The sequence below is a fragment of the Puntigrus tetrazona genome, chromosome 11 (genome assembly GCF_018831695.1).
Source record: "Puntigrus tetrazona isolate hp1 chromosome 11, ASM1883169v1, whole genome shotgun sequence".
Classification (NCBI taxonomy): Eukaryota; Metazoa; Chordata; class Actinopteri; order Cypriniformes; family Cyprinidae; genus Puntigrus; species Puntigrus tetrazona.
In genome coordinates, this window is record NC_056709.1 from 1,823,131 (window position 1) to 1,848,415 (window position 25,285).

The 25,285-nt window shown below is 36.6% G+C and overlaps 1 protein-coding gene across 2 annotated transcripts in view; it reads right to left on the reverse strand.

Moving 5' to 3' along the window:
- Positions 1 to 5,276: 5,276 nt before the first annotated feature.
- Positions 5,277 to 25,285, reverse strand: part of gdf11 (growth differentiation factor 11) — a 21,885-nt gene continuing 1,876 nt past the window's right edge. Inside the window, exons 2-3 of one of the 2 annotated variants that reach the window (XM_043251544.1) lie at positions 6,087 to 6,460; positions 5,277 to 5,928 (exon numbers count right to left, since the gene is read on the reverse strand). In XM_043251544.1, the coding sequence (XP_043107479.1) occupies positions 5,551 to 5,928; positions 6,087 to 6,460 (752 nt within the window). In that variant the 3' untranslated portion in view covers positions 5,277 to 5,550. Of the gene's footprint in view, positions 5,932 to 6,086; positions 6,461 to 25,285 lie in introns of both variants that reach the window. The other variant, XM_043251543.1, reaches the window with a different exon arrangement.

The window sequence follows — 25,285 nt, forward strand, 5'->3', positions numbered from 1 at the left end:
ACAGAAGGCTTCTGATCAATGACAGAAAATAACCTTCCCATTTATATCTGACTCAAAGTTTTGTTTTGTTTATTTTTACCTTTGTAATGATATTTTTTCTTAGCTTTATCAAATGTATGTCATTTAGTGATTTATAAATGAGAAAAGTACTTTAAAATCAACCCTGAATGTCTCCCTTTTAAGTATGAACTGGACCATTTGAGTGCCACCCCAAAAAGCCTGATACAGTTTTCTAATCTCTCTAGAAGTATGTTACGATCCACATTGTCAAACACGGCACTAAGATCTAGTAGTACCAGCACTAATATTTCACCAGAATCAGAATTAAAGTGAATATCATTTATTATCTGTAGTGTGATGAGCTCGGAAGCCAGATTGAAAACTGTCCAGGTATCCATTTGAGTTTAAATAGTTGTAGCTGATCAGAAACTACTCTTTTAATAATCTTTCCTGCAAAACGAAGACTGGTTACTGGTCTGTTGTTGCTCAATATGGTGCTATAAAGACTGCTCTTTTTCAGAAGGGGCTTAACAACTGCAGCTCTCAAAGATTTCAGAAACATCCCAGAAAGTGAAAGTGAAGTGTTCATGACTTCTACACTATAAACTCCAATATTTGACCTTACTTAGATATAGATAGTTAGCTTTAGGTTCATTAAGTTACAGCAACTTTCAAGGCAAATAAAAAAAATGTACTTACTGTTTTGAGTGACAGTTCCTTAAAGGAACACTCCACTTTTTTAGTTGGTATCTGGTGGCTTGCAGCAAGAGAGGGAGAGTTTGGTCCCAGCATACACCAGTTCCTCCATTTTCTGTGAGAAGCTTTGAAGTGGAGATGCTGGAGAGAGGGATAATGTGTCTGATGAGATGAGCTCTGGCTCGGGTGTTTTCTGGTAGCTGTAATATGTTGTCCTGGCTGTTTTTCAGAAAGTCGTCCTTGGGTGCTGAGTCTCGGAGCTGTTGTAGTACGTTATAGTCTGTCTGTGATGAGCTCTCTGGGCAGAGTCAGCGGGGCCAATGTCTTTCAATGGAAATCAGATAAAGCCAGCTTGAAAAGTCACTAAATGTTGCCAGGTTGCACGCTAATTGGGATTTGTCGCTAGTTGCTTTTTTGGAAAAATGCAAAAGTTGCTAAATCTAATGACAAAGTCGATTAGTTAGCAACACTGAGTAGAGCCTGGGGTCCTGAATGTTGTCCTTGTGGGATGTGTTAACCCCAAGATGACTTGGAAGCTGATGTGAAGTCACTCATACTTTGTATGTGTGTGCCATTCACGTTGAGTGGATTGCCATCCAATTTAAACAGTTGTTTATGTCCACAGAAAAGATTAAAGTTGTCGATGAAGTTGACTCCTTTTATCCTGCAGGTGCTTTGTAGCTATGTGGTCAGCCAAAGCAACCGTGAAAACTCCCTTGCTGAGAGTGGTCCACTGATGGATGACTGAACTTCAAGCCTTTGAAATGTTTTCGAAGAGTTCGATGAATACCTTCTTAAGGAGTTCGAACTGCTCATTTTGAACATCATTGTTCCCCACATGAATGGTTTGATTTGCAGTCTTGTGCTTTATTAGAATGTTCTGAAGTTTATACGAGAGATAGCTGCTTGAAGAAAGCAGCATGTAGTTGTTGTCCTGCTTGTAATGTTTCTGATAATAGAGACATCCACTATCAGAGTCCTGGCCTGAATGCCGCCGTCTGCTCGACCTTGAGCACCTGCGACGCTAGCTGCTGGCTGATCCGATCCATTTTCCATCACATTTCTGAATCCACATTCACGAATGCTTCAGATCTGTTCTCAAGATGTATACGGGGTGGTAGAATACTAGCATTCACAAACCTTGACATAGCCATACCTGGGGAGGAGGATGCTACCGTGGAAATTAGAGATACTCGTGACAACATCCGAACAGTATCAAAATCTTTATAATCTTTATATTGTTACCTTTATACCATTACAAGTTGATATCAGTCATATATCAATCATAAGTTGCCAAATCATGTGCCAGACAACTGCACAAAGAAGTCACAGATAAAAGGAGAATTCATGCCAACTAAGGCAGCTTTATTGAGCTTTCTTGTTGGTAAGTTTTTTGGAAAAAAATATTTGACAATCCACAGAATGCAAAATACACACACACCACAATATACTAAACAAGCTAATTGTATATGGGGAGAGAGCAAATAAGTAGCGAGAATGGACTGTTTGCCTTAATAGTGGATGAAAGCAGGGAAAACGTGGAAAAAGGGCAGGTGTCTGTGGCGATACGTTAATTGCACGGTGGCTTTGTAACAGAGGAGTTGATTATATGCTAAATAGCTTTTGAAAACGATCAAACAGGCATTACATAAATAAAAAGACCACACGCATTGTTTGTCTGTCAGAACGACGTAGCAGTAAAATATCAGAAGACGTCCCACAAGCACTGTACAGTAATTGCCATGCACATATTTTGGGGACTGTCAAAAACATACAGCTTTTGGATGAATTCTTTGAGCAGATGCTGTATAGTTTTTCTTATCTTTATCTTTTCAAGCTCAGTTCCCCGTGATCTTGAACACAGCTGGAAATCGAGAAAAAGAGCCGAAACAACTCTTGTTGACGAAGAAAGGGGCAGTCCTTTTGTATTCTAAATAAAGTATTTATTGTACAAAACATGATCAAACAAAAACAAGGACAGAAATAATGATGACGTTTTCTTATTTGCATGAAAACCAAACTACTTCATAATTTCTCTACACAACAAAAAGAGTGGTTGAACATGACTAAAATAAGTAGGTAAATCTTCAAAGCAGAGTCTGTCAACTGTATATAATGCAGAATGTTTTCATTTGGATTTTTTTTTTTTCACATTTACAAATCACAATTCTTTTTTTCCCCACATATTGTATGACAAAAACATTAAGAACATTACATTATACAGAAGTTTCGAATTTTACAACTTAACAGGGTGATGGCTTATGATCTCCATATCATACTTTCCATTCTTTGTATCCTTAAAGGACCTAAATATAGAGACCCTGTGGCATTTTAGAAGACTTGTACATCATTCAAGTAATAATGTTCTAAAAAAAACATTGACAAAACTGAAATGGCAAGAGTAAAAAGTCTGATGCAATTACATGCATTTGTATTTTGACCATAAATATAGAGGATTTTGGCTGTTTTCAGATGTTATAAATTTGTCAATTTTAATTTCATAGCAAGGTTTCAAACTTTTTTTGATGAGGTAGATTTTACTTATATTTAATTTTCAGTACAAATAATTACTTGTGGCCCATATAACCTTGTTTCTGCGGTGTATCTAGTTCAAATGTTCGTTGCTAGTTAATGCTAAACGCTAGCCCTGCGTCTCGTGGTGCATAGCCAGTGTTTATTTCAAGCCAAAACTTGCCTTTCAAATCGGATATCAATGGTAGGCTTTTTAGATTTCGGGTTTTGCGGATTTGATAGTATTGCAAAACAGCAATTTAAAACAGTCAGAGATCAGCTATGATCTATTTTTTAGACGTGATCCGTTTCAGATCGGGCCGACAACTGGTCTCTGCTTCAGCAGAAAGATTTCAAAGACATGAAGACAGATATGGTGGATGGACTATCCCTCGTGTGAACTCCATCGATATTACTAAGTTATTAACATCCATCTACAAAGTTCTTGTGCTTGAAAAGGTCAAATAGAAATGGAAATAAAAATTCCTCTTGCCATTTACTTCCCATAGTGCAAAATTTATTGTTGGTAAGTAGAGTGCCCAAAATAATCTTTTATACCCTTCAGCACCATCACACTGCCATCCTTTTTTGTCTTTTTCTCTCTTGTGATATATACATATATTACTTAGATTTAGTGTAAGAAGGCTCCTCTTTTATCCAACATCATAGTGCTTTTGTTTTCAACAACGGGACATATTTGAAGAATAGAAAAAATATTTCTATTCCACTGTACCACTCCCCCTCTCTATCCTTTGCTTTTTCAGCACTCCCAAAGTTTATTGTACCATTAAAGTTTGGTAAGGGGGCAGGGAATGGTATTTATTTAAAAACAACTAAAGTTACACGAAATGACTTTTCTCTAAATCTCAGACAAGTGTCTTATCTACAAATGATATAGTATAACTGTTGTGATCCACATCTGTTCTTTTTATTCATGTAAATACACGTGCCAACATAGCGCTCTATATGTAATTGTATTCAGTACAACTTCATATATAGTTTTATTTTGGTTTACCTTGACACTGAATTATTGATAACAGATTGTTAAAGCAGAGTTTATGTGAGCAGAGAAGGCATTTATGCAGAAAATAGCATTTATGCAAAATGGAAGTTTTTTTCACACAAATTACTATAAAAGTACTGTTTGCGACACTTTTTCACTTTTTTAAATATATATTTTTTTTATTTAGTTTTCTGTTATGATGATTTCGTCCATCACAGATGTAGAAACAAATGAACAGTACTATGTCATAAATTCCCGTGTCTAAAATAAATGGTTATGATCATTTCCCCCTTAAAAGGGATAGAAATAATAATAAAAACGTCTTCCTTTCTTTCCCTTTGTCATTTTCATGAGTAAAAAAAGGATCAAAGTAGTCATGAAAGGGTGCCTAGACTATTTGGAATGTCACACCATAGTGAAAGCAGCTTTAGAGGAGGGGGTGGGGTGCATTTGTCTCCTGTCATGATTTCTTTCATTCATAATATTAGCATTAAAGTACAATAAAATACATGTATGAAACCTAGAATAAGACTTAGTATGCTGGCTTAAACACTTTGAACTAAGTGTCAAAATCTTTCTCACAACTGAAAGATGCATATATATATATATATATATATATATATATATATATATATATATATATATATATATATATATATATATATATATATATGCAAATAATAATTAAAAAAATATATAATATTATTATATTTTCCTAAATGATAGATCAACACTAACAACTCCACCAATTAATGAGTATTTTGTCTTATGTTCTATTATATCTTGCACTAATTTTTTATATCATCTTTCATTCTGACACTGTCCCCTTACCAGCCATAATTCAACAAGTTTCCAGCATCAAGTATTTTTTTCTATTTTCTCTGAAAGTGTAATACTGCAAAAAGCAACAAGAAAATGAGGATATATTTGATGTCGAGCGAGATTTTGGACCTGAATCTCAGAACTACCCAGCGCAATGCATGAAAAATAAAAAAAAAAGTGTGTTTGTGTGTGTGTGTGTGTGTATATATATATATATATATATATATATATATATACACACACACACACACACACACACACACATACAAAAAGATGGTAGAACTAAAATTCAGATTCAAATAATAAAGTGAGAAATTAGGATTTATTAGGATCCTGGACCTAAGAATGTTCTACTGGAGTTATGAAAGAAACAACAACTGTCTTTTTGTCCTCTGTACATTATGTAGTATTCTTTCCAAGGAATGTAAGGAAAATAAAAGGAAACTGCAGAGACTTGTAGGTGCTAGACTTTACCCCTAACACCCTGCCTCCATCACCTTCAACCAAAACACATAATTCTATGAACAGCCACAACGGTCCACCACCATTCCTGGGATTTTGCCATGGATTATCTGCTGTTTATCATTGAAGTACAGCATGTTTATCGGCGACATCTTCGTGGGCGTGCAGCATGGCCCTGCTGAGCCCCTAGGATTGGCGTGCTGAACCAGATGAGTATGTGGGTACTTCTGCATGAACATGTACTCACACTGGCCCGAACAGTAGTTTGCCTTGTAACGTTTGGGTGCAATGATCCAGTCCCAGCCAAAAGCTTCGAAGTCCACTGTGAGTGGGTAGCGACAACAGCGAGATTCTGTAGAGTGCTCATCACAGTCAAGACCCAGATTTCTCCGCGAGCGCTTGGTTGTTTCAAGAACCTTGACCTCCAGGAACGGCTGCTGGAGATTACGGGAAGAAGAAGACAGAGAGAGATGGGTCAAGCACCTTGTAAAAAATTGCGGTCTCAAATGCTTCTTAAGTGACATGAAGGTGAAAAATCGGACATTTGGTTCAGTACGAGTAGTAGTGCTCTAGCAGGTCTAAGGGTCCTTACCAGTCCTTCCTCTCCAGGTTGCAGAGACGTCACAGCCAGGTCATTGCCACTCTCGTCATAGGCATTTATATCAATGCCCCAGTTTGTGTGTGGCTGCTTGAACCAATTCTGCAACACATGCTTGAAATCAATGCTCTGCCAATGACCAGCTTGCGAACTGAGCTCGATTTTGAGCGACCGGATGCGTATGTGTCGGCTTCCCTGCTCAGTGATAGGTTTAAGGCGAAGGATCTGCAAGTAAACAGTGGATGTTTGCTGTAGTGGCCGCAGATAAACCCACAGCTGGGCTTTCAGGACCTTGGTAAACATCAGTTTTGGACTGAACTTGAAGAAACAACAGCTTGGTTTCCCATCCACCTGCACCAGAGGTTCAGCTAAAGGAAACAAAATAGACTGCTGTTATTCCCTGAAATCGCATTTTAAATGGTCTAATAGTATGACAGTATGATGTAAACAAAGCAATATACATCTAAAATAGAAAAATAGCCGCAAGCAGCGTCAGGAAAACAATGCACATCGGACACATGCATTTAAAGAACATTAAGAAATAATATCACAAATTATGTAGTATAATTAAATGAACTGAAAGACTATTTTAAATATATTTTTATTAAATCTATGAAGATCTCAGAAGGAGGATTAAACAACTCCACAGACAACATCACCAGCTTTACTCATTATTAGGCAGGGTTTACCCAAAAGCAATGATGGGCACAAGTTTTATCCTTACCAACAGAGTTCATTGGAACTTGTGACCATAGTTGGTTAATGATGGTTTTGGGAAACACACGTTTGGCTTCATTTGTCATACAGAAGTTCTTACTCTTACTCTTTGAAGGTTACCAAGTAGCATTTGCTTAAGGTCAGCGATTCTCAATTCCAGACCTCATGCCCAAATGCTTGGCGTATTTTGCATGTCTTTCTTTGTTAATGTACCTGATTCAGATGATCATTAGAAGAGAGTTCCGTGCATGAACTGTTTTCCTTAAAGTTTACTGTGATGTGTGTTACAAGTGACTGAATCTGCTTGGTTTGGAATCTCACTTGATTGTTGACAGCATTTTTTTCCTCTTGCTGCTGCAATTGTATATTTTTGACCATGTGAGCATATTTATTTTGTGAACAAAAAGCTTGTTGTATGGCACACATAGACATGAAGAATCTGCATATGAATATCAACAATAGTGACAATCAAAAAAATGTTCAAATAAACAGAAAATAATAATAAGCAGTCTGGGAATAACCAGCCAAAACCAACTGGCCTTGTTGTCTTTAGGATTTTCTGCCATAACTACTGAGTTTTGCAAGCAGACTTAAAACAGCCGAAAAAATGTTACTTCAAAAAGTAATTTTTCATTGGCTCAAATTATAAAACATAGATCTGAATCGTTACCCTTAATTTTTTTTTTTATCTGGATGAATGAAATCCTTTTTTGCAATGTATTTTTTTTATTTAATGAAAGAAAAAAATGTTCAAAGTAAAGTTTTTTATTTTTTTATTTGGAGGAATTAAAGCATTTTTTTTGTGTATTTTTAATTATTTTTAAGTGTTTTTTTAATTATTATTTTAACATTTATCTGGCTTGGGATGGTTGAGATGATTCCTTTAAGCAATGTACCCAATCACAGACATATCTGTTTAAAAACAACAACAGTTTTTGGTAACCAATTATGAAATCTGTTTGCAGACACACACACTCAAATCTTAAACATGCACACATCGTGGTGCATCACGCACTGCAAGATATTATTAAGATTATCACGCCAGAGTTATCACACAGCAGGTCGTCACTGATATTTCAATGATGTTTCCATTAACTAGCGTGCTAGCAGTTTTCTGTACTCACCCGGTACGTTCAAAACTCACACAACTGAGCCATTACAGCAGCTGTTTTGCGGTTGGCTATAGTGAAAGTACTGATGTAATCATATAGCAGTCATCGTCCCCATTTAGATTCTAAATATCAAACACGTTCGATATGATCGGAGGGACCCCGATTTGTGTGCAAACAGATTGGGGGGTGGAAGATTGATTTGGTGAACGCCTCACGAATCCACACTAAACATTGGGACCGTGTTCAACAACCCATCCAAGATTTTTTTGGAAGAAAAATTCTCAGGAGGGAAAAATCAGGCTAAAAATCCTGTAGTGTGATCCAGAGAAATCAAATATAAGGCTCTATCAGTGTTGCCAACTGGATGACATCATAATGGCAAATTAAGCGGTCTATATAAAGATAAATTTAGACCAGTGAAGAAGATGAGAACTTAGATAATGTTTGTCCAAGAAGTTATATTTGTCCCTAAACTTCTTTAAAAAAAAAACAAACTAATAAATAAACGTTGCAAAAGGGGTGGGGAAGTTGCAAAACCTAGCTGTGCTCGATTATGAAATGCGGTTAAAACAGGCATGGTCGAGCACCAGCAAACAGTTTAATCCAAGGCACAGGCAAAAGAATAATCCACAAAACAGGCAATGGACGGGGCAGACAGCAATCAATCAAAAATAAGGTAACGGACCAAGGACCGAAACACAATGGCGAGGAAACTTGGAAGAGACAGAGGTTTAACCTGCTAATAACATCATTAAAAAACTCATTATTTCATTGTGCTATTATGTTGGTTTTAGACAGCAAACGTGCTAGTATTTTGACAAACTATGAAATATTGTGTTGGATTTTCATTGTGGAGAATATATTTTAAAAAGACTTCAAGTAAATACAGATGAATACGCCTAGTAATAAATCTGTTCTTTATCATACCTTAAATGACAACCGATGAAACATAGCATGATTCATATATTACCTGTAGAAGTAACCTAAACAAACAACATCTACACATTATTGCTCCAAGCAGGGAATGTTTAAGAGCCCACGATTTAATTCACGATTGTCTATCACAGATTGGAATGTACCTCCCCCACTTTGCATAAAGAACATGGAACTGTCACTCATAGGTAAACTGAAGGTTACTTGGGAAACCTCAATAGACTCAGAAGGTCAGAGGGTTGTATTTAGAGATGAGGGTCCAGTTAAAAAACGGGGCCAGGGGTCAACACTGGCAGCCTTTTACATTCCTGGTTGTGCAAGGGGGGTTACTATTTAAAGGTCAAGGTTTCTTCCAGAACTGTCTTGAACCATACTGCTGACTAAACAATTAAAAATTAAATGGTTATATTAATTCCTAAGTTTCTTTGGCAGGACTTTTACTTGACCCCTGAGACCTCATTTGTAAAATGTGCGTATGCTTATATTTGATCTTAGAGTGTACGTACACTTAAATCCACAACAGCACTCACATTTGACATGGAAAAATGCTTTGCATCATGGGCACTCCCTCAGAAAAATATCTAGAACCACCTTCAATTTTTCGCAAAAAGTCACCAAATATGAAAAGAAAGTAAATACAAGTAAATGTGGGAAATGAAAGTTACATATTTTATTTTTGATACATAGTATATCAGTATAAAAAATATAACAAAAAATTTTGAAGTAAAATTAGGAAATGCTTGTGATCTGCAAGCACATCAAACATGCTCACACTGCATTGGATAGGCTTATGAAGCTGTCCCGTGACGAACGAACGACTCCAACCGAAGACTCGAGACTTCCAGTTTAGACTGCATTAGTAAATTCATGGGGCTAAATGACTAAATGACTTGAAAAAACATTAATACATTTTGTTGAATGAGACTCAAAGGACCGAGTCGGTAACTTGCTATAAGGCAACGTCCACGCATTCGTTCATTTATTTTAATACTACTCTTGTGAAAATTAATAATGGTAGCACACGTATGTCTGCAAGATGTCTGTTAAAGATGATCTGGAAAGCAACTGCTGTCTAAAAACGTCTGGCAGACATCTTACAGATCTTATAGACATTCTATATCATAAACATCTTAAAGACATCTAATAGACGTCTATTTGACATCTAAAAGGAGACTTGCAGATGTAATTGCAGACATCAAATAAACAGGTATGAAATATGATCAGTAAGAGAAAAACTTTAATGAAAATGAACTTGACTGCAGCAGGATAATTGGTAGGTACATTTATTTACTCAGATTGCACATTATATAAATATGAAATATGTTAATAAGAACAATTCAACTGGTGATATATGAGATGTCTGCCTAAACATTCTTAGTTTTGAAATGCACACGCCACGAGAAAGTGCTCCTGCATAATATTTTAGATTCATCCTAATCATCTCATCTGTGTTGTGTCAGGAAATGTTGAAAACCGAGGCAGTGTTTCGTTGTTTAGAATAAAATCACCCAGCTACACTTCAGTAACACCAGCAAAAGAAAGAACTGAGATCATTCTCCTACTGTTTTTTCTGCGACAGAAAGTGGCGATACACTGTTTCATGTACCGGGAGTGAGATAAAGTGTGATGATGGTGCGTGTCACGGAAGGGGTGGTGTGATTAATTAAGACCAAACGTGAAAGGTCATGGGCAGGAAAAAAAGAAATCGCAGCAACAATGAAAAAGTAGCTACATTTGGTGACAAAATCCCCAAACTGGCAACACTGATCATGAACAGAAGCATGCACTTTTTATTGTTGGAGTGCTGCAGGTTTTGTAAAATGTAAGCTGTTCTTGCAGCTTGCTGTTCTAAATTATGATGATTGGTGATATTTTATATGTTAACGACATTAATAAGAGAGCTGAAGAGCCGTGATTAGATTCCATAATATCTGAATAAGAACGAATACAACAACAGTCTAGCATACTTAGACTGACATTTCGGTAGCCTATTTAGAAGGTCCCTATGGTTTAGGACTGAAGCAGTTTCAAGTTGGTTTCATTACACAGTTGAAGGCACAGTATGTTAATTCTCACCGCTAGAGGTCACATTTTCAAAACGGTAACAATAGCTCGATAACACAGTGATGGAGCGTGGAAACTTAGGAGATGTCGTATTCACAAATCATGCTCACGAAAGCAAAAGCTCATTCACATCTATTTAGTCACCGAATAACCTGTACATGACTATTACTTGCACAATAAATAATATATTTGCTCACCTGCCTATCAAAACACATGTGAGAGTGCCGTCTCTGTCTAGTCCGAGGTTTTCGGAAAGTTCTCTCCATTTCAGAAGGCTTTTTTTGGTTAAAATAATCCAATATCAGTACTTGAGATGTACATTTACAGCCTGTGGATTCAAAACAGATTAATCTGCGCTGGTCCTGTCTTCATTTGCCTCCATAGAAATTAACTCTGCTCCAATTGCTTCCAAACGTTTCAGCTTAAAATACTAGTATTCATATGGTATTAGTAATGCGAAAATATCGTTCGAGTACACTGAGGAGAAATATTTACCAGTAAAAAAATGTGAATCTGCTAGTTTACAGAAACACTCATTAGTGTTCACTCTGTTAGAATATGGCTGTTTTTTAACAGTGTTTTTTTACAGTTCAGTGTAAATCTAATAGATGACTTTCTTGTCACTCCTCCACATAAAACATCTGACATAGTTTGATATGAAAAAATAAGCACTAAACAACTAACATATGATATAACAGCTCAATTTGTTGACCTACAACATAAAATGAATATGAAATTACTATTTTAAAACAAAAACAAAATGCAGAAAAAAGTCAATAAGCAATAAGGAAGTAACCCAAACCAAGACCAGAATTCCTCTAGCACCATTACACTTCATGCAACTCTTCATAGACCACACAACTACTGAACTCCCACCATCCTAAATATTATCGTTTAAATACCATTGCTGTATGTAAATATCAAATGTAATTAGACACAGATGAAAAAAGTTGTCAAATTGTACAAGTCAAAGTATTCCCTAGCCGTAGCTGTAGTAATTCTCATTCATAAAAAGATTTTTTGGGGGTAAAATCTGCATCTCTTCTTGCCTGGCCCAGCACAGAGTTTGGTCCTTCTTCTTGAAGCAAACATGGCCTTGTAAACAGACCATTTCTGGGTATAAAAACTTGTTAACAGCGCGCTTTTCCCAGTTCTGGTGGTTTCTCAAAAACCTGTTCTCTCATTAAATCTTTCAGAAAATCTTTCAGCAACTTAATGATGTCCATTCCATTTTGGCCATCATCTACGACGTCTACTGTATGAGCCCTGCCCTGCTCTAAACCCAACTACACTGTATTGCCAAAAGTATTGGGTCAGATTTACAGGTTTAACTACTTTAGTAATATCCATGAGCACAAACCATGAGCACATTGTCATGTTAGAATAAAAAAAGTTCCTGTCCGAACTGTTGCTATAAAATTAGAAGCACATATATGCCTCTGTGTATAAGGCAAGGTTAAAAAAGAAATGATTGACTGAGTCCGTGTGGAAGAGCTTGACTGGTCTGCATAAAGCCAAGTCCTATTTCCAGCTGAACACCTCTGCTGTGACTTTAAACGCAGTCCTTGAGCCAAAACCTCATCACAAAGCACCAATGGATGCAACAAAGCTGGAAACATAATTCGTGTATTTAAAAAATGACTTCTATCTCTGTTGCAACAGTTTTGGAAGTGTCTAAAATGACTGCACCGATATGTACAAGTCATTGGTTTCTCCACCTGTACCTACCATCTCCAGCTGTGGTTAACCACAGTCCCATAAGATTTTGAAAACATTTCTGTAGTAAGTTGGATTGCCCTGTCGCCCTCCACCGGTCTGCATATTTTGTTTATCACTCTTTCACTCTTACACGTGGAAGCATCTGTTTTTTTAGATTTCTTCTTCAGTTGTGTTTTATTTTTGTGCAGAAGATGTGTACTAGCGCCCCCTACCGAATAACAATGAAAACACAGATTCTAGGAACACAAGAATAGCTCAAATATTTTTTATAGGTATAAAGTTACTTTTCTGAAAAGCACATAAAGCCTGTTTCTGAGAAGTACATTAAAAGTGTTATTTTCTATTTTAAGTTTAAAAGAAGTTTACTTATAGCATACTTGAATAAACTTCTTTTTCGTAAGGGGAGTTATGCTTGGAGACCATCTAGATAAATCTCAGGCTTCAGACTTCCTCTGCTTGTCGTTTTTTTTTTTTATCTCAAGTTAGTGTTAATTTTGACTATACTCACAAATCAGGCAGCAACCTGGACCTTATTTACACACAACACTGGTCTGCTACTCCACTGCTCACTTTGGATCACTTCCTACTCACTTTGAACCTCAATGTGGTCCCTAACACAATACATACCCCTCCACATGTCATCTTTCGATGTAACCTACACTCACTCTCACCTTCCCTGATATCTGCTATAGTTTCATCCTCACTTCCTCTTCCTAAACAGCTATCACCCCTTGATGCTAACAGCGCTACTGATACTTTCTGCTCTACTTTTACATGTTCCAGGTCAGGTCAACATTTGCCCCTTGGCTTTCGGATATACATTGTTTTAAACTCAGGGCTACAAAGATGGTATGGCACAAATCAAAACACCCTCTTCCTTCTCCACTAATGTCTACAGTGCAAAAAGGAAATACGATCACAACACCAATAACAATTCATTTAACTCTCACATGCTCTTTATGACATTTTCATCTGTCCTCCTCCTCCCCCTCCTTCATCAACTCTATCTGCTGATGACTTTGCCATCTTCTTCAATAATAAAATCACAACCATATGTGCATAATACTCCACACCTCAAACTGTCAAGTTCAGCAAATGTGCTCTCGTTCATATCCTTTTCTCCACTCTCTAAAGCAGAAGAACTCATCCTTTCCAATCACCGTACTACTTGTCCACTTGATTCTATTCCATGTCATCTCCTTCGAACCATTTCTCCTGCAGTTGTTCCTGTACTTACTCTTCAACATATCCCTTCGCCCTGGTGACCTACTGGAAAAGAGCATGTCAGGAACCACACTCCAGTAGTTTGAGTCTTACCTCTCACATAGTTTCTTAAAGGTATCTTGGAAGGGTGATGTGTCCAAGTTGCAACATCCAGCTACTGGGGTGTCTCAGGGCTCAATTCTTGGACCACTTCTCTCCTCTGTCTGCATGGCATCACTAGGCTCTGTCATTCAGAAACATGGCTTTTCATATCACTGCTATGCTGATGACACTTAACTCTACCTCTCATTCCATCCTGTTGATCCGATGGCAGCTGCTCGCATCTTAGCGGGTCTAAAAGTCATTTATCACATTTAACTCAACCTTGCCACGACTGCTTGTGGTTTTAACAAACCCATCACTTCATCACTATTTCATCATCTAGTTAGGCACATCAACCATAACACCATCGAAAACAGCCAGAGATTGGAGTTGTGATTGGCGATTAGCTGAATTTTTCCGACCACATTGCTAAAACTGCCTAGTCCTGCAGATTTGCTTTATAAAAACCTAAGAAGATCCGGCCCTTTGTTTTAGAACATACTACACAACTCTGTTTCAAGCTACTGGGCAATAGCAATGCTCTCATGGACGAGTCTTCCAGGAAGTTCTATCAAACCTCTATAATTAATTGAGATTGCAGCTGCGAGATTTGTCTTTAACCAGCTGAAAAGAACACACATCTCTGTTTATTAATTTGCACTGGCTGCCATTTGCTTCTCACATAAATTTCAAGGCATCTGCCTTGTGTTCTTGCATTCTGCAAATGAACAGTACATTACTGTGCTATCCGAAAGTGGCACAAAATCACTTCCACAGATTTTTACATTAACTGTTTATCTCCTTGTGGAGTAACCTGGCCAACTCAATCCAAGCACCTGCGTCCTTAGCCGTCCGCAAGACATGGGTAGACTGTAAAATCAAATTAGTTGGCCTTACTTAAAAAAACCATGCAAACTCATTGCCTTACAACAAGCAAAGTAAACAGTATATTGTACTGGCAAATGCTTAGTTAGTACAGTTTGCTTCCACAAGAGCTCTAGCAATTAAAAAAGAACTGTATCCGTTTCTTAAGGTTTTACCATCACTTAGTACAGCTACGGCTAAATAAACTGCAAATGCTTTATTTCATTTGCTGCCTTTTTTCAGTAGTAGCACAACAAAAAGAGCTAATTAAATGGTTAGTGTTACTATTAATTGCTATCATTGTGATTCGCATGCTGAACGTTGAAGCTGAATATTGAGGTTAAATATTAATAAATGCACAAAAAACACACAAACAATTAAAATACAAAATAGGTCAGCTTCTAAAAAGCAACCCGTTTATTACTTTGCTTCTTTTGAAATCAAATAACTCTAATTTCTTGTTGCATTGCTGTATTAATAGAAAGAAAATTTCAACCACACAAACAAAGGGAACACTAATCAGTATAATGGTGAGTAAAAAAAAAAATAAATCCAATGTGGCTTATACAATGTTTTTCAGTTGTATTGAAAATTCAATTTTGCATTTTTCACGCAGAAGAGGTTGAATGAAATATTCAGAATATCAGAATAATCTGACTTGTGATGCATCCTGGAATAATCACACCATCTTCATTCATTTGGCCAGAGGAAAACAGAGGCCAGAGTCTGGTTTCTTGTCACTGTTGCCTTTTGTCCTGCTTAGTTGAATACTCCTTATATTCAGCAATATTATTGACTTGACTGCACTGTCACCATTTGATAAGAACTGAACTGAATTTTGAAACATAATGTCTTTTTTGATATAAATATAATTCATTATTTGTGCTTTCAAAAGTATTGTGTTTCACTGTTAAATAACATTTAGCAGTTTCTGGGCCACATTTGGCCCATGGACCAAACCGAGCCTCAGCCAGATCTGTCTTAAAAGTGTCTAGACCAGACCTGGGCCACATAAAATAATATAAGTCTCTCTAAAGCAGGGGTGCCCAGTCCTGCTCCTTCGCTCTCCTGCAAAGTTCAGCTCCAACTCTAAACACACACCTGCCTTTAATTTTCAAGCGATCCAGAGGACCTTAATTAGTTTCTTCAGGTGTGTTTAATTAGAGTTGGAGCTGAACTTTGCAGGACGGTCGATCACCAGGAGCAGGACTGGGCACCCCTGCTCTACAGTACGGGGGCCACATCTGGACCACGTCAATAAATAAATCATTTTACAGGAGTGGACGACATCTGGGACGGAGGAAATTGTCTGTTTTCAGTGTGTGGTCCAGTTTTGGGACAGGGACCCAGAGGTGGGACAAATACATTTTTCAGCCAAATTGGCCCTATATAGGTGGGAAAGAAAAAAAATATGTATTTTTATGTTATAATAATATTATGTTTTTTTTTAGCAAATGTTATAAATCCATAATAAAATAAAAAGTTTTCACACAATTACACTTTTATGATTCACACTTTTTAACATGGTGCGATTTGGTTTAACCACGTAAAAGATGAAACCATTCAGTCAATTCAATTTAATATGAAAAATGTGTTAGCAGAAATATTTATAACATTTTTTACATAGTTGAGGGACCCATATACTTCTGATACTGTCTTTTAAAATCATTTTTGAAAGTTTTGAGTTGCCAATAAGACTCAGGAGATGATATGTTTTTAAATTTTGGCAAATGTTATATGAATTATAGATGATTTATTACAGGTGATTATTAAAGAGATGTAATTGGTTGAACAGTGGGAGAAAAACAGAGATATTTTTTTGAAGGAGTTCACATTTTAAAATCATCCTTGAAAGTTTTAGATTGCCAATAAGACTGTGATAAATGATAAAAGGCAATTGTCCTTATTACAGGTATTATTACAGTGTTTGAACAGTACTTTCTTCAATAAATATCTTCTATATTACCTTCAAGATGCTTTCCAGACAGCTCTAGTACATATTTAGGATGTGTTCTCATTGCATTTACACAGTTTTGACCAGCAGGTGTCATCAATGTACAGTGTTTAACTGTGAATCATTTTAAGCAATTGTTCAGTTAATTTAGATGCATGCATCTAAGCATACGTATCAAAACTAATCACTAATTGATGAAATGACAACAGTAACTGTATTTCCAAACCTGGCTCCATAGCTACATGTGCATGCACAAGTTGAATCATTTTTATGATTAAAAATAGTACATTAACTTTAAGCGTTCAGTAGGAAAACAGAAGTCAGAACGCTCACAATGTGCAAACCATTGGCAAAAACACAAATACAAAGTTATAAATGTTAAAGTTATATTTCAAACTATCTGGGCACACGTTTTTACTAACCAGCTATTTAAAAAGTCCATGTGTAACAAGGACATTCATTCAAGGCGAACTGAATCACCATGCTGCAAAATACAAACAATTTAGGAGGTGGTTTTTAGCAGATGCAATTTAACCAAATGTGAATGAGCATGAAACTGTGGGTTAAAAAAAAGCACACAAATCCTGGTTACTGAAAAAAAGTTTGCATTTTGAGCCATGCCTCGATCCTAAAAGCCTTAACATTCATTTAGACAAATCGCCAAAATTTGAAAAATACAAAAGACTCGTGGGTTTTAAAATCGATGTGAACCACGGCTTCAGAGGGATTTTTGCTTTGATAAAACTATGGGGGTGAACCAATCCTGCTCCTGCAGGGCCAGTGTCCTGCACAGTTTAGCTCCAAGCAGACACAAAACATTAGCGTGACAGTCAATCTGAAAGACTCGGTTAGCTCGTTCAGGTGTGTTTAATTAGGGTTGCAGCTGCATTTTGTAAGACAGTATCCCTCCAGGAACAGGATTGGACATCCCCAAGCCTGAAAATCAACATTAGCAACAAACAGATGACAAATAACGATCCTTCTACCAAGCAATGTCTCTAGTAATGTTTAGCAGAATGGTTGCCAAGCAACACATAGACACACGGATGCAGTAACAAGGTCAAGGGTGTGTGATTATAGAGTATTTAATCACGGCTTCAAATGCAGCTCAGCAAATCTTAATCAAGGAGCAGAACTAGCCATTTTATATCACCCTGTCTACAAATGTGAAAATATTGTTTTCTGACCAGTGCTACTCTCCCTATCCTACGGATATCACTCTAAGGAACAATCTTGAAAGAGCTGTGAAAGTTATTGTATCTAATCTAATACAGTGTTGTCTATAAAAGGACAACCTGTTGGGGAAAAAAGGTGTTTCATGCTCAAATCATCTAAATGTTCAACAAAGCTCCTGGAGAAATTAACAGTTGAATAAGTGTATTTGACTAAAACTTAAAATAAAATATTACAGTTAAACTTATAAATCATACCAGGTCCCACCTTTTATTAGGTGGCCTTACTATGTATTTATATTTACAGTAATCATTTGTTAAAATGCACTTATTGTGTACATATTTTTACATTGCACTTATATTTTTTGGAATACCTATATGCAATTATATCTGTAATTATTACTGTAGTTACATTCATAATTACACTATCCCTTACACCTCGATCCACCAAACACCAAACCTGTCACCAAACCCAACCAAGTCTTTTGCAATACAATATGAAAACAGTAATTACATTCTACTTATTTCTGATGAAGTACATAGTAGTTGAAATAAAAATGATATTATACATAATACATTTTGTCACCTTTAAAATGATTAGATTAGGATGATTGACATATTTCATAATTCTAATATGACCATTTGGTGTGAGCTTGACATAGTGCGGAAAGGTTATATATTTATGCATTTGTTTATTTATTTATTTTTTGGATAAAATCTGGATAAAGAAAAAGTTATCGGTCCAGATGCACAACAACATCTGTAGATCCTCTAAATAGAGGATCCCTCTCAACGGTTCTCAGATGGCAGCTTCAGTAACACTTTTAATTAGAAAACACTTTTACTGTCAACCCTCAGTTAAAAGTGAATATCATGTGTTTACTAATCTAAAGTGTCACCACCAACTTTATCTAACAGACTACAAGACTACAAGATATCATAAGGTCAAAGTTGTCATTGTTGTAAAAAAAACATTTTATACCTTTGACCATTGCTACGTTGTAAAATGTTTTGTACTAAAGCATGAAAAAAACCATTGGGTTTGCAGATATTCAGAAAGCATGTTAAGTTCAAATTTTCCCATAGACAGTTCAATGCCAGAGTGTCTGTTTTGGACTTACTTACTCATTTACTCAACTTCCCAAGTTGCCAAATGTTGGAAAAAACACTATGGAAATCCAGCAAAATAGGTTAGAGATCACAAATTATACCTAAAAAGACATCCATCTAAAAAGCCATTCTCTAAAGAGAAACAGCGCTCTCCGATGTTTTACATTTGAACTAGTATGCTCGTTTCAAAGGCGGCAGAACGTGTAGGGCAAGCATGATAAATCATATGCGCTCTGCATTTAACTGTGCACACACACACACACACACACACAGCAGAGTAAAGAACCCGCACTTCGAGCAGTAAGCGACGATTTTGCTGCGGCACCTGGAGAGTGATTTGTGTGTTCAGTGCCTTTCTCAAGAGCACCTCAGTAACAAAAGTGGAACAGAGCACTGCTACTTCACTCCATCCTGTACTAAGAATCAAACCCGTGACCTTCAGGATCACGAGTTCAACTTTCTAAACATTAGGCCGAAACTGCCCCCTGCAAATATCATGCACCGCAAAAATCTATTTAGCAAATGTTTCTGTTCATTTCCCTTGATAACACTGACATCACAATGCACATGCCGTTTTTGTATTCTTCCGATGAAGTGCTCGAAGACACAGAAAACGAGCGCTTCTAATTTTTTTAAAAATTAGCCCGTTTAACGTTCCAGCGTTATACATTGCAAAATAATATTGGCACAAAAAAAATTTTTTTTGACGATGATGATGATGATGATGATGATGATGATGATGATCTGTCAGCTTTTTGCAAAACCTTACTTTGCACGGGCCTTGCTATAAGCTCTTGGCAACAAGTTCAAAAACTGACAACAGAGTGACAGAGACCATAGCAAACACACCCTGCTGCCTGTCTCTTTAGATTATTCACACACACTCCAGTGGTCAGGGGTTAGAGTTAAGCCCTAAAGATCACTTTCCCATTAAAGATATCTACATTGCCTTCCAATCTACTAAACCTTTAATCATATTTCATAAACTGTATGCTGATATGTGTCTGTTTAAGACGGTTTGATGATAAAGACTGGTGGTCGGGGTTGGAAATTAATATTGAAAACCAGAACACATTACAGATAATGACATTTAGCTCTCTAGGGACTAATACTGAATGATGGATGGGGGAAGGGATAAAAACAATTCAGAGATTTTGGACTTTTATTTACACGTAATATCAAGGTTTTCTTCTGCAGGCAATGCCTGGGATGTTTTTGTTCGGTTTCTATTCCAACTAAACAGATTATGACCGAATTATTATAAATTAGTACGGAAATTGTACGGAAAACGACATACTTCGTGACCGAATGTCAAAATGTACGTTCTATTTTAGCAACGCATCACCTGTCGTTGTTTTGATGAACAAACTGCCCGTGGCAATGCCTGGATCGAGCAACGTTTTATCATTTATTTATTTATTTTTGCACGCATTATATTCCTGTTTTCTTTTCTTAATTTTCCTAATAGCAAATGTCAAACCCGCATCAAGGGATGTGTGTGCTAGAGAGCTCAGACTTTGGATAAATGTGGCTCAAGGGTATCCCTGTGCACCTCTGCAAATTAATCATTCTGACACGTTCACGACCCTTCTAATAAGACAGGGGCCACAGAGCACCCCCCCACCATCCCAGCCTATGCTGCCTCGCTCCTTCTTTGTTTGGCCCCCTATCCCAGGAGATCGGAGAGCTGAAGTGGGGGAGGACATGGGACAGAGGACTGGTGTGTGTTGAGAAAATGGGGGGTACAGATCGCAAGTGACACCCTCATTCAGAATACTCCTGGGGGACAGGGCCAGGCACAAGACTCCTATCGCAGTTTAGGCAGCGCAGCCCCCCATGCTCAACAAAAGCATGTCCTGCATGCTCCCCATAATAATGGGGGTATTTAGCTAGTGTACTAAAAGTGCTCTAAAAATCTCCGTTGTACACATTAACCAAGCGCAATATATACACAAAAGCGTAGATAAGAGATTGCTTATGATCATAGTCATTCATGCATTAAGGGATGAATTAGAGCCACCAGAATTAAGAAACGGTGACTACAGCGCAATCTTACTGTTGCGCAGAACTAGAAACTATATTATATTATTATTATTATTATTATTATTATAAACCTTGGGAAAACCGGCTTATACCAGAGAAGTATAAACAGTTTCTTGACAGATGGCTGATCCATTGGCTGAGAAATCTATGCAAATCGGTCACAATAAAGAACACTGATAGTTTCCATAAACCTACTTAAATGTTATTTTAATGATTTACAACAAGTATGTCTTTTAACTTTTGGCTGAGGCAAAACCAAGTGTAGTACATTTTTATTCTGTACAGTGCTTTTCACCACGACCATTATTATGTTGCCAATACGTCACCATACAAAAATGGTGAAATATTTAAAACATGAATTAAACTTGCCATAAAACCCCACTTTTATATAACCTCGTCTATTAAATCTTGACCGTTATGTTGACTCACATATAACATTCAAATATGTGGAAACTACTAATTAATTGATAAGTCAAAATCAGTATGTGCGCCTCCATTTTAGTTTCTATTAAAAAAAAAAAAAAAAACATCTGAGCCATTTTTTTTTCAGTTCCCCCTTGGCTCACAGATCATTGTTGTGGCCTAATTTTAAATGGCAATCTGTCCAAATAAATAATTCATGAAATGAATTAATTTATATTCATGTTTGCTGACATTATTTTTCTTTTTGGCACTGAAAATGAGATGACTGACAATGAAAAAGGGGGCATCTTCTGACCTCTGTGCTCCTCATTTTCTCTCTGTATATCCCATATGTGATGGTGCATATTTTGTTGATATTACTCAACAGATATGTTCAGCATTGTTGAATTATCCCCCCACCCCCTTAGTAATAATGGCTTTTTTCATGTGGTATGTGATTCTATACTTAATATAGCTGTTAATCACGTGATTCTTCTTAAACAGGACATATTAAATTGAATAATATGTCTTAAGCATGGCTTCCAAATGAATCTAGGTTATTCATGTTTTGAGTATGTATGTATGTGAATCTGTTTATATCGTTCTTATATCACTGATCATGTATTTCCATCACATGGTGACATTTTGAAACTTAATAATGCTTTCAATTTATTATTCAACCTGCCATTACATTCTAACGCCGTATTATTAAAACTGTACAATTCTACCATTGAGTGCAACAGAGGCCATCCTCTTTTTCAGTGGCCTTAGCTCTTCAATTGACTTTTATCATAAGGTTTTTAAATAGGTCTTACAAGCCACGAATCAAATCAACCAGAGATGATTAACAACATAACAAACTTTGAATGAGGACAAAAAACCTTTAAATGAGGAAATAACTACAATGCAATAAAACATTCATGAATACATACTGTACATCGACAACAAGAAAAAATTAAACTATTGATTTAAAGATCGACCAATATATTTTAAGTTTACTCCAAAATGTACATATTACGCATAGAAATATCTAAGAGCCTGTGGAATGTTTAATAATCTATATTATGTGCTATCTATTAATAATGTACTGAATAATCCGGGTTCAGGATGGCAGATAAGGACAAGGCAGCTGGGTTTCTGCACTTAAATACATTATTAGTTTGTATAAACTCGTCTTAATGACATAACGGCATATTTGCAGTTTCACTCCATTCAGTGTTTTCAGTGGTTTCTTTCATTTGTCAATCACTGGTCTACCTGCAGTAATCACTTACTCTATCAAAAAGAGGTTTTGATTTATAAACTATAGTCTTGATCCAAGATCTTGGTTTCTTTTTTTAAAAAAACAGACACAGTAATGGAAATATTTGCTAATACAGATACATTTAGGCATATCTAGGCACATTAGGCCCATTCCTGCAAAGTTCTAGGTACTCTTTTTTGTGAACTATGATTGCTTTCTAAACCCCCAGACAATAGCTAAAATGTCCTTCTCATTATGCTTCGGTTTCATCTGACAATGTTCATGTGCAACATGTTCTGTGTGGAACCTTTATATATTGCCTTTGATTGTAATTTAACAAAGAGAAAGGGATACATACAGTATGAGATTGAATACAAATATATAATATATTTACACGTTTGAGATCCGTTTTATTTGTCACATGTGATGACTTCAGTACCTGCTTATCTGGGTCTGGAATTGCTCCAGAAGGGGAGGAGAAGCATTGAACCGTGGGAAGAGGAAAGAGAACGAGAGAAAGAAAGAGAGGCATTCTTGAGAGAGCAGTGAAATTGTACCCAGGGTATAATGGACTTCAGTTCCATTGAAAGTTTATTAGCCAAAAAATGGACTACATGAAGTGTTATTTCTACAACGCTTCTGTTCTTTAATTACCTCACTTATTATTTTGTGTTTACAAAACAGGAAAGAAAAACGAGTTTGCTTTCCTGTTTTTAGTTTTATTCCTCTTTCACTCTCTGGGATGAAGGGGAATGGCCGAGGGTAGTCCAAGACACAGGTGTTCACATGGTGAATTAATACTAAAAAAACTTCCCACGCACACTTCCCATTGATCAGAGGATGGTTGGACAACCGTCTTGTCTTTTTAGCATTCTCTCTTCTAATGTTTATGGTTCCTGCACCTTCAGGAAATTACCCTTTTATAGGGTCAACACAATAAAAGACCTTTGGTTTTTTCCTAGTTGGGAGTGGTTAGTGGGTTGGTGTTTGTGAATGTGTGTATATGTGTGTATGTGACTTTGTGTGTGTGAGAGAAAGACATTTTAGGTGGGGGAGGCAGTGCTTGTAGTGTTGTTTAATCTCCTACCCGTCCTTTTTGACATTTTAGGTGGGGGTAGTAGTGTTTAATCTACTAGTTCTCTTTTGCGGCCAAAGAAAAAGACCTGAAGAGGTTAATTGGCTCCTCATCCAATATATCACATTGCTGTGAACTCTCTGACCCTTCTTGTCAATAGGAGGCCTTTTCCTCTCTGACTTGATGAATGTGTGTTTCTATGGGAGTGTACTGCAGAGTAAAATTTTTGGAGAACAAAAAGAGAAGTTATGACAAATTATACATTTCAGAAAATCTCATAACAATGAGAGCGTTACATGTCATTTCTACTGTCGTCTCCTATTTGGCACAGTTTGCTGGTCTTTAGATGATAGTTCGTGGCTGTCTTAACAGACAAAATGCAATGAATTAAAAAATTTGGTTGCCCACCGAAACGTGAGCAGAGCATAACGGCCACTGTTTGGAAATGTATTCTCATTGCAATAAGTTAAACTAAACAGACAAATCAAGTCCGGGAGCTGGGTGATTGCGTCGGAGGGAGGTGAGGGTACAAGCAGACAAATTACTGACAAAAACCAAAAACCGCAGGCTGTTATGAAAGCACACTGGAAACGGAGGACGGTCTGGCAACAACTGAGTTCTAATGGTCAATTTTCTGCCCTGGCCTGTATGCATTCACAGCCAAAATAATAACCAGAGGCAGAACAAAACATACCAATGCAACATATAATCTATAATATCATATAATACATAATATCCTTTGTATCCAACACCCAAAATACAAGCTTGTAATAGTGAAAATCTATGAAGACACTTTACTTTGTATGTACTAGAGCGGCATTGCATTATGTATTATGTATATTTTATCTATATATGAGCTACATTATATATATATCACCTACTAATAATGTGCATGCTGTAGCTTACATAAAGGGGTTTAAGGAGAGAAATAGCTTTTTTTGTGCGGGGAAGAGATTTAATGCTTTTCACAAGCGTTTTCTTTCGTTAGCCAGCGGAGTGCAGATAAAAAATAAATACATAAAGTTGATCGTGGATGCAGTAATGGGAGAGGGAAGCTAAAGAAGCAAGAGTCACTGAAAATGATAACAATAATAATAAAGGAAAAGATAAAGATAAACTAAAAAAAGAAATCTTTTGAAAAATACAGTAATGAAATTCAATTTAAACTTTAAAATGGATATTATATATAACACAAGACAACAATAGTAAGGAAGTAGAATACAATAAGAGTGCACTGAATAAACTCAAATTAGTATTTGAAAAGGGACGCAACACAAAAAGAATGTAAATGCGACCGGCTGCATGAAACGATTGAAATATCTTGAAATATTTAGAAAATTACATTTTCAAACAAGCTAACAAACAAACAAACCGATGTTTAATACACGAGTAAATGCACTCCCTTAACCACGTGATGGACAAAATGACTTGTAAGTCATTTTTCATGCTGTTCTCATACCGCGCAGCTACAACAACAGTC